The sequence below is a fragment of the Stylophora pistillata genome, chromosome 2 (assembly GCF_964205215.1).
Source record: "Stylophora pistillata chromosome 2, jaStyPist1.2, whole genome shotgun sequence".
NCBI classification, from domain to species: domain Eukaryota; kingdom Metazoa; phylum Cnidaria; class Anthozoa; order Scleractinia; family Pocilloporidae; genus Stylophora; species Stylophora pistillata.
Window position 1 is genome coordinate 6,680,750 of NC_142520.1, and position 11,451 is coordinate 6,692,200.

Consider the following 11,451-nt stretch of genomic DNA (forward strand, 5'->3'; position numbering starts at 1 on the left):
TTTTCTCGTTGCCGTGTTCCCACCAATAACGTAGCTCCATTCTCTGCCTTTAAATGTACACACAACCCACAATTCCTCTATTCACTCCGACGAAGGGCTAACGCTCGAAACGTCAGCTTTTGTAATCGTTACGGTGGCCAATTTACCATTTCAACTTTGTTGTTATATACAAATTATTGCCGATTTTGTCTGTTGTCTAGGAAGTTTCATGGCCTGATTTGAGTACGCGTCGTTTAACACTGTCGGCGAGATTCGTTTTAAATTTAGTGGTCCCTTGTTAGTGTCGAGTGATTTTTTCTACTTTCTTCAGATTGACTTGCAATGCCAAGAGACGTCTTTATATTGAACAACGATTTTTGTTCGAAACATGCCGGTTGATTTCTCTTTTTGTGGTGGATGACAATTCTGTCGGATGGTTGAGGTTTGTTTGCGGTCAATAATATGGTAAAGAACTATCATGGTGTATTACTTTCGGATGGTATCTTTCGAACTTTGAATTGTTGGAGTGATATTATGCAAGTAAGCGGGGATATTGTTTGGCTGCTTCTAGAGTACTTTATAGAACACTGGACTGTTTTTTTCTATCCATAGGGAAAGTGATCATGTGGAGTGTTTTATATCTGGCCGTGGATGATTAGTGGATGTCAGTTAGTAAGATTTGAATTACCTGTTGTTATTTTGAAACTGATTTCGTTTGTTGCGAGTTAGACGTTTATATTTTGATGTTTGGTTTAAGCCAAAATTTAAAATCAAATTGAAGTCTTAAACATTGTTAAGGTTGTGAAATAAAGCTGCCATTGCTAGTGGTAATAGTGCTTATGTTCAAACGAGGGTCAATCTTAGGAGCAGTTTGTGAGATATGTTGGGTAGAATTATTGTGAGTGTCATGAATCCATCATCTAGAGCAACAGGTGCAAACAAATTGACACAATGTAAATGGAATAGCTGCATAAGCTTTATAAGCAATAACCTGGGGTAGCTGTTGTCGAATGACATGAATATTATTATTAAAAAATGAGTGAATAGTTCAGCTAAGTAAGCACTACAATGGGCAGAAAAAATATGAATGTTCAGGTTTCTTTAAAAGAATATTGTTTTTGCATGGTTATTAATGATAATAGAGGAAAAATATATATTTCAGCGGTACAGACCAAATCATTGACTATACAATACTGATGTATATACAAAGGACTACTAAGGTCTTGGTCGTACGCCATTTTCTTTCCAGTTTTGTTCTCAACTTTTTTGTTAAAATTAAATGTTATCCCTCCAGTGAAGAGTGACAGGGTCATAAACACTAATATAATGAAAATCAATAAATGAACAAAGAATAGAATGGTAATGGTCAACAAGGACAGACAAATCATCAGTGGTAGTTCAAAACAAGTCAGAGTTATTCATAAATATAAATATAGTTGAGTAGAATTTATTCATAAATATGAATATAAATATAGCAGTAAAGATTGAATATTTACGTAAATCATAATGAATGGAAATAAATGGGTAATGTCTTTTTTTTTTACTTTGCTGCGTAATGCAGTATTTTCAATTATTGAACAAAATTTTAACTTAAAAACACACAAAAGAAAAATAGTTATAATTACTATAAATAATAATCACACGGCAGTCTCAGTCAAAGAAAAGAAATGTTTATGTTATTCCTTAAGTTAAACTTAAGAAGGCTTAATTGCCAGACTGCTCCATATTCTTGATAGATGTGATTGACTGCTAAGGTTGAATAATTCATTAATGTCTTGTGACAGTATAGAGAACATGAATACAGAGAACATAGACAGTATAGAGAACATGTTAAGGTGGAAAGGGTTAATCCTTCAAGCTAATGTTTGCTAGTTTGCTCATCTTTCTGTCAATGCCTCAAAAGACATTTTATGTTAAATATTAGCCAGATGGCCATTTGTTGTATTATTCAACTTAAAAAAGCAATTTGTTTGATTCAGAAAGTAGTTAATGAGTGCACAACGTGTTAACACTGCACGCCATATTGCTTGTTCCACTCTCTCTTGGTATCCCAAGAGAGAGAGAGAGCGAGGATACACGAGCTGCTGGATACACGTGGATGTGGATATGGAAAACACATTTACCGCGCGTGAGACTGAAACGATGTAAGTTTTTTTCTCTTCTCCTGTCCCCCCTCCCCACGAATTTTTTGATGCATTATGTTTTGGAAGTTCAAGTTTCGTAGACAGAATGTCAAACACGCCGCTGGGTTCAATTGACGACTCGTGATTCATGCCTTCAGTGAGTGATTAAATTTCAAGTTCGAGATTTGTCGGGATTAATGAGGCTGGCAGGTTATTTTTTGTATCATTCTATGTTAAAATGTAATTTGTATACCTCTCGTTTAGTCACAACGCACACGCCGTCAGCAAAAGGCTCAACACATAATTATCATTGGAGCATTTCTTTTGGAAGAGCTACTTTTGCTGACTTTGGAAAAATGTGCGTACAGCATTTGCATAAAGCATATTTGATCGATAGTTTTGTTATGTTGAGTTTCATTTCTTGGTTGGTGATAGAAAGAATTGCAGAAATAATTAAAAATGCGATATCGAGTATAAATTTACGTAGATTCTCTTTGAAAATGTTGCAATGCATAAGAATTTTGATGGATGTCATGGTTTATGAAAAAAGAGTAAATGATATTGAGCTTTTGTAATCATTACGGTGGCCAATTTACCATTTCAACTTTTTTGATATATCCAAATTATATAATTGTCAGCAAATTGATTGTTAGGTTTGAGCGTACGCAGGGAGAGGTCCTATCAATGTTCACAGGTATTAAAAGATGAGAAGTGTTTGAGTCTAGTGAAACTAACCAAATTTCATTTCATCCTTGTGATTCGTGTGAAATATTGATGAGGAATAATGATGATCGAGAAGATTTCCTATTCGGCTAGAAACGGAAATTTGGATGATTACTTCAAAGGGGAGAAGTCGAGGTATTCGATTTTTAGTTTGAGAGGACGGAGTAGCGGTCTCCGAAGACGATTTCTTTTAAGACACAGGGAGCCATCGAGGATCTCGAGAAATTTAAAGGTATTGTTTCAGAAAAAGAAGAAAGGTCTGTCTTAAAAAGACAGTTTGGGTCGTGTTCCAAAGTAGTCAGTTCCTTACAACAGGAGTTTTATTCGAAAGGAGAGGTATTTTTTTGAAATACTTTTTGAAAAGGGTGAATTCGAAGGTGAAAAAAAATGTATACTACCCTTACGAAAAGATCTAGGAAATTCCTAGGAAATCTTAAGACTTTCCTATGAATTTCCTAAGAATATTCCTAGGAAATTCCTAGGAATAAGGTGTGAAATTTCACCGTAAATTGGGACGAAGAATTCAAAGAATTCCTAAAAATTTCCTAGGAAATTCCTAGGAGTGAAAAACAAAATTAAAGTCCGGAAAAAAATCCAAGGAAATTCCTAGGAATTTCTTAGGATACACATTTCACTTTTGTCTCACCAAGATTAGGTCCTTCAGGAAATTCCTAGGAAATCCCTGGGAATTTCTTGGGAAAATAGGAAAAAATAGAATATAGACACTTAAACAACTGTCCCACAAAGTGGAGGTTGGGTGCCTGAAACATCCAGGACCTTCCACTATTGGCAGCCAGCTCCGAGATGAAGACCGCTCCCATGGCTGGTAAATCCAGGCGACCCAGCCATGAGCCCCTACGCAGAGGGAGAAAAGCAGGGAAAAATGCTCACGCTCAGAAAAACACTGACTAAAATGCTAACAAAACTGAACAACACCCTGTGGACCAAGAACACAGGGAATCCAGGTGCATGCTAGACCGCTGACCGCGCCAGGTAGCACTTGTGCTCCACGTTGTTAAATCCATTTCATTGCACTTAACTGCACAAAACATAACACCATATGATAGGAATTGAATTGAATTTATTATATACAACTCAAATAAACATTATAATTATCAATACTTTTCGTTGTTACTATAGATTGTACATGAATATATAAAATTACTTGGAATACAAAACAAACAGTAAAAGATCACTCAAAGGATTAATAAACTGACAACTTAGGATTCACATATGTCAATTATCAGAAATCCTGCATGGCTGATGCGATTTGAAAAGTCTGGATCAAAATATACATTTTTGGGAAGATCGTTATTTTCCAGTGGAGCATGTTTTCGTTCAGGCTGATAAAATGCGTGCACAAACATGTCGATGCTATTTTGGCATCTGAACTAATTAACGTGCAGATTGTTATTCTTATGTGATATCATTTTAATTACGTATGATGTGCGATCCTTCGCAGTAGATAGCGCTATTTATGCAATAGCGAAAATCAGACCTGAAAAAAAATCAGGCCTGTACGGGATTCGAACCACTGACCTCTGCGATACTAGTGCGGCGCTCTACCAATTGAGCTAACAAGCCAACTGGTAGCAGGCCGTTAAGTTGATTCATAATAAACCCGTGATGATAAATCAGATACAACGAATATATGAAGTCCATATATTTTGAGCTGCGATATTAAATACGTATGATGCACGACCCTTCGCAGTAGATAGCGCTATTTATGCAATAGCGAAAATAAGACCTGAAAAAAATCAGGCCTGTCCGGGATTCGAGCCACTGACCTCTGCAATACCGGATTTGATACTACAACCACTAACCGACAAATCCAGACATAAACTACAATCCACTGAAGACTTCATTAACGCTACCAAGACTGTTCAGATACCTGACGACTACAAACTAGTGTCATTTGATGTGATCACTGTTCACAAGTATTCCACTTCAATTAGCTTTACAATGTATTGAGACTGCAATCCGACAATCTACCGACCCACTACCGCTACGGACAGACGACATCATGGACTTGCTAAACATTTGCCTAACGTCTACTTACTTTCAGTACAACGGTAAACATTACAAACAGTTACACGGCACTGCCATGGGGTCTCCAGTTTCTGTTGTTATAGCAGAAATTGTGATGCAGAACATCGAGGAACGCGCCCTTTCGACTTGCCGACAAACGATACCGCTTTGGTTACGTTACGTTGACGACACATTCACAGCCGTTTGAGACGACGAAATTGACGCATTCCACAACCACCTTAACGAACAAAACACTGACATACAGTTTACCAGAGAAGTCGAAGAAAATGGCAAACTTCCTTTTCTAGACTGCCTGGTAAGCCACGACGACAACTCATTACGAACGACAGTTTACAGGAAACCGACACACACCGACAGATTACTAGACGAGTCATCCTACAACCCTACATCACACAAAGCCACAACTATCAGAACTCTAACACGACGCGCACAACTAGTATGTGACTCGGCAGACAGCTTATCCGACGAGAACAAATACCTTCACCGCGTTTTTACGAAGAACAACTACAACAACGACCTCATCCGAAGAAACACTCATCGACCCACTACCACTACCGAAATAAACGACACCGCAACCCCTACGACTACAGCCACCATACCGTACATAAAAGGGAAGTCTGAAAATATCTCGCGCATCTTACTACCCTTCAATATCCGCGTCGCCCCCAAACCCATCACCACACTACGTCAGTTACTAACCAACGTTAAAGACAAAGACGAACCGAGGAACCGGACAGGGAACGATTTTTAAGATCAATTGTTCCGACTGCCAAGCTCCTACATCGGTGAGATTGGCAGAAGCCTCACAACAAGACTGACTGAACACAGACGGGCGACGAGGAAAGGTGATGTCAGCAATCACAATGCTGAACACCATCGACTTACTAACCACAACATTGACTGGGACTCTGCGCAATGCTTAACCTACAGCACTGACTATTTTCAACGACTGAATCTGGAAAGCTGGTTTACTAACTTAGAACAGACTCCCCTAAACAGATGTCAAAAACTACCCGCCACATACAAACGACTCATTCACGACATAAACATCACAAACGACCGAAAAAGAACGACCTAACTTCACCGACAGATAGAAACAGACCTGCTCCCAGTTGGCTTGTTAGCTCAATTGGTAGAGCGCTGCAATAGTATCGCAGAGGTCAGTGGCTCGAGTCCCGTACAGGCCTGATTTTTTTCAGGTCTGATTTTCGCTATTGCATAAATAGCGCTATCTTCTGCGAAGGATCGTGCATCATATGTATTTAATACCGCAGTTCAAAATATATGGACTTCATATATTCATTGTATCTGATTTATCATCACGGGTTTATTACGAATCAACTTAACGGCCTGCTCCCAGTTGGCTTGTTAGTTCAATTAGTAGAGCGCTGCACTAGTATCGCAGGGGTCAGTGGTTCGAATCCCGTACAGGCCTGATTTTTGTCAGGTCTGATTTTCGCTATTGCATAAATAGCGCTTTCTACTGCGAAGGATCGTGCATCATACGTATTTAATACCGCAGTTCAAAATATATGGACTTCATATATTCATTGTATATCATTTTAATTGTTAATTAGTATAATTTAAGAGCTGAGCAAAGAGTTACCAGTAATCTGATTAATCGAGCGGTTCCTTATTTAACAATTATTCGCCGAAGGCGAGGTGAATATCGTCAAATAATCCCAGAGACGAAGTCGAGGGGATTATTCGAAAATATACACCAAACCTGAGGCGAATAATTGTTTTAGTATAATTTAAGAGCTGAACAACAGAGAAATTTCCATATTTATACGCTATATAAACCACTTCGCGCGGTTTATATATAAAATGTTAAAAAATGAAATGTTGACTTTTGAAATTTCTCTGTTATTCAGCTCTGAAGTTACACTAAAACAATTATTCGCCTCAGGTTCGGTGAATATCGTCGAATAATCCCCGAGACGAAGTCTCGGGGATTATTCGACAATATTCACCGAACCTGAGGCGAATAATTGTTAAATATGAAAAGTGCCTTCTGATATGTACTTGCAAGGCTGGTGTCTCTCATGCTTTCCATATCTTCCGAGACAGTTCCTACATATTTTTCGGAGGTTTTATATTGGATCTTTGTCATATAAATAAACCACAAGTGATGTGAGTTTTCACGAATGATTTAGGCATACAAAAAGACTATGGGTTAATAAAAGCTTTAAAGTGTACTCTAAGGCAGAAATGCTTTTTTCTAGGACGATGGAAAAGGATTGGTCGGCTGTAACGTCGTCACCCTGCAAAAAAGCACCTCGCTTTGTCACATGAGCAAAAGTTATGAAAAACCTTTAACTCAAAATTACCTGGAACAAGCAAAGTAAGTTCCTGCTTTGTAGCTTCACCTTTAGTACCTTTAAAATGACATAACCAAGCAGCATTTATTACCATTATATCCTGTTTAAACTAATGAAACTTAGAAAAGCTACTTTTAAAGCTAAGCTTAAAATTCTTAAATAATATATATTCATATGTTCTGCAATCAAACGATAGAAGGAGAAATGATAGACATGACAACGATTAACAAAAAAAAAAGTGTAATACTTACTATGACTTTCGCCTTGAAAATCTGAGTGCCCTCTTTTACCTCTTATGGCGACATCCACGACATGTCTTATTCGTGTTGCGATTTCTTTCCATAACGTATTATGTCTTTGTCTTTTAGACGCTTATGCTATGACCTTCTTCGATCCATTCGACCAGAACCCACATAATGCTGCGAACGCTTCAAAACGTTTAGATCAGGAAAGACAACAGCAAGACTCAACTGCAACGCACAAAGCTTTCGAGTAAAGGTCGTTGTAGAGCGGAATAGAACTTTGAAATGAGCGGCAAACCTGGATCCTTCACCTTATTGGATTATATTTGGTCATCTGTCGGTCATGTGAAGATTTTGCTCCTGAAAGATTGGGACTAGTGATCATGGGATCCATTCAGCGCCATGGGCGCCATCTTGTGAACGGTGATCGAAGTAGCGATAAATGACTTTTAAAGTTAGTGTTAACGCCTGCTAGTATGAACCATGGATGGGAATGAACATCAATTTACAAAATAGTTAAACTTAACGGCCGAGAGAAGTATGAATGTACGGCTTGTAAACGTGTTCTCTCACGCCAACAGACAATGGAAACTCACATGCGCTCTGTTCATCGTTACGTTGGACTGGGTAAGAAAATGTAATGTAGTGCTTAGGCTTATATAGCGCATTTCACAATGCCTCAATGCACTTCAAGCTTACATTTTTGTCAATTATGCTTGTAAGTTTAAAAACCAGTACGGAAAAACTATAGAATTGATAAGCAATTCTTTTATAAAAATGGCAATATAATTAAGTCTTTTGACGATAAAAATGAACGGTAAAACACGACGTTTCGACCGTGCTTCGGTCATTGTCAAGTGAATGGAATGAAATACAGTAAATATATGTATATATATACATGTACGAAATATAACACATTTTTTGCAGGTGTAAACAAACAATAAAACTACAAAGAAAGTGCTAGTAAAAAGCTAATTAAGAATGGCTGCCTGTTAGAATCAAGAATCGTCCGTCAGCGACCATTTTGGTGAATTGCTCATATTTTGCCCAACGATACCCTTTGGTAAACTGTTTTCAGAAATCAAGTTTAAACGTTCCGACGAGGGTTGATTTTGCAGAAATTTGCGAAAATTTGAGAACGCGGTTTAAGTGCGGTTTTCCGCCTGGCAAATTGTCCAAAATTCACTGCAAAACCCAAGCTCCGTTGAAGGCTTGAAATGAATTCAGTTAACAACAAACTTTGCATGTGTCAAGAAAAAGTCTTCCCATTTATTTGTGTTATGTTAATTTTTTCCGTACACAGCTATATTGTGATCTTTTTTTTGTCCCTTAAGCAACACCCTCAAAAAGTGCTGTACATGGGGCGAAAAATAGGTAAAATTTAACGCGATAAAAGTATACCTGGTACATAATTTTTTAACTTTTTAACTAGATATTCGTAATAAAATGTCATTATTCAATACCTGATTAAAATTTGGTGCTTTGAATCGGAACGCCTCCTTTTAAAAATACCACGGATATTTGTGTCCTGAGCGAGCAGAAGATATGTGTTGTGTAAACAAACGCTAATCTAATTATTCCCTGCCAGGTTAAAAAAAGGTTTTGAAATCACCTTTAACTTTGGAAATTTTGGCTGGTATGCCACAAGATATTAGGTAAAAGGGAAATAATACATTCAGAGTTACGTGAGAGCAAAGAGAAAATAAAATCAGTGTCGAAAATGTACATACGGATGTTACATCGATCACCATTATGCAAATTACGACCTCAGCTGTACGAAAACTATGATATCTCTTGCTCAGTTTTTTGAATGACTTTTAAACAATTCAATGGTTGTTTTTCATATATATAGAGATAATATGTATATATTGATCAATAATTCCTGAGAATGCAACATGTTCTGGCTACATTGAAGCAGTAATATCCTGAAATCAACAAAGCCTGCTTCTGTTTTTAATTATGCGCTCGTGGCTTCGTGATTAGTATACCTATATTTTTGTATTCACTTTTGTAATTGACATCTGTACCTTTGTAATTGCCGGTCGCTACCACTCCTCCCGCACGCTCATGAGGTGCCAAGAGATCTCAGCGAACACCGGGGTGAAGGTAGTCCGCGTTGACTTCAGCGACCCTCAAGGCGAGAAAGGGGCCGCAGATCGATTGGCTGCGAGCTGTAAAAGCCACATAAGGGCCTATATAAATCCAGGCCATGATGTCTGCACCGCCAACGACCTGAAGGAAGCTTTGCTATCCCACCTCGGTTTGGAAGGTGTACGAGTGGTGTCTTTGGATACCATCGGAGAAACGCCAGACGATGCACAAACCATTACAGGAATCACCAAGTTGAACCACTTTGAATTTACTTCGATGGGCTCTATTTCCTGTTGGCGCGCATATTCTGTCGGTCAAGGGAAAGTAATCAAAATAGAAATATCCTCTTCTGGTGAGTTAATAGTTCCTGAATGGATCCAGGCCTTGCTACTAATTAATAACAGTCTGTTCTGTCGGCAGGTTTGTTTCAATTACATGTAAGGAAACATTTTATTTGCATGTATCACAAGATACTTTCCATAAGAGGTTAAATGTTTACAAAATGTTGCTCAAACAAACATAATACAAGAAAAAAAAAAAGGAGGGGGGTATTTTAAACCCCTCTTACGTGGTATCGTGGGCTGCCTTAAAGTGTTGTGTGTTAATTCACGATATCTATTTCATAGCTGTGTGGCTGTCATATTTATGTTTCTCTTACTATTTTTGAAGGTCCTAGACAAGGGATTCTGCAAGAATCATTTTCTGCAGGAGATTTTCGTTCCTTTAAAAGTACCTACCACAAATCGTCAAGGGAGGAAAATGTGCTTCAAGAGACATCTTTTGAAGCTTCCATGGAACGTAGTCAGGGACCAGGGGTGTATTCCTGTCCTCAAGACGGCTGCGTCCGTGTTTTTGAAAGGCTTTCAGCCTTAGAAAAGCACTTGTCACTTGAAAAATGTACCAGGGTACCAGAAAAGCATTCATTAATGGAGTTGGCAAAAGTCTTTCTCTGAAAGAAGGCTAGGCTCTCAGAGTAATAAAGAAGGCTTACAGATTCAACGAAAAACAAAAGTCGTACCTTCCGTCTAAATTTCGAATAGGGCCGACGACAGGCCTAAAGCTTGACGCTAAGGTAGTTGCTCGAGATATGCGGCGTGCCCGGGGCACCGATGGTGCACGACTTTCCCAGTCATCGGAATTTCTCACATCTACCCAGATCACCTCTTTCTTCTCAAGACAGAGTGCGTTAGTACGCCAAAGAGATGCTGATGACGCTGAGATCCGAGAAGCTCAGGAAGAGAGTAATTTTAGCGAGGCAAAGGAGACTGTCACGTCAATACAACTTGACCATCCCCTGATCTACGATCAGTACGATCTTTGTGAAATGGCGCTAAAGAACTCTTTGAAAATCTTGAGGCTACCCATGTTGCAGCACATATGTGAATATCGTGGCCTCAAGATACCATCAAAGCCTATTCTTAAGAAGGCCCCGTACCTGGCTCTACTGAAAGAGATTGTCAGCAAAGGTACTTGCCAAAAGTCATCATGATGCTGACTTTCTCTTTTGTTTAGCAGAATGGGAAAGTGAGGAAGAAACGAATGAACGGCGTATCGTTCCTAATCGTCAGTTAATGATTATCTTATTTTTTAAAAATGCAGGTGGGCCGGATCAGAAGTTGTTGCGTTTTTTTTTTTTGTTTGTTTTTCTTGTAATCATGCCAGTATTGACCCTCACTTTTCTTTTCTGATCTTCACGTCATTAATGAAGTTCACTCATCTGGTGGCCGAAATATGCCGTCTGACGGATGCGGGAGAATTCAACCTACATTTCTATCCGCTCATGTTTAATGCGGGATTTCTTTCTCTAATTTGACGACGTTGTCCCTTCAGTTGCGGTTTTAACGCGCGTATGTTCAAGCACCCCCAAAATGTTTCCATTAATAATTACCAGGAGAATAAGACCTGTTCTCTTGTATTAAATTA

The 11,451-nt window shown here is 38.5% G+C and overlaps 1 protein-coding gene across 1 annotated transcript; it reads left to right on the plus strand.

Annotated features, from left to right (window-relative positions):
* Positions 1–7,977: 7,977 nt before the first annotated feature.
* LOC148736871 (uncharacterized) lies at positions 7,978–11,017 on the plus strand. Its single transcript, XM_088747699.1, is given in 4 exon segments — positions 7,978–8,064; positions 9,421–9,880; positions 10,198–10,470; positions 10,473–11,017. Coding segments are annotated over 4 exon segments (1,365 nt in total).
* The last annotated feature ends 434 nt before the right edge of the window (positions 11,018–11,451 follow it).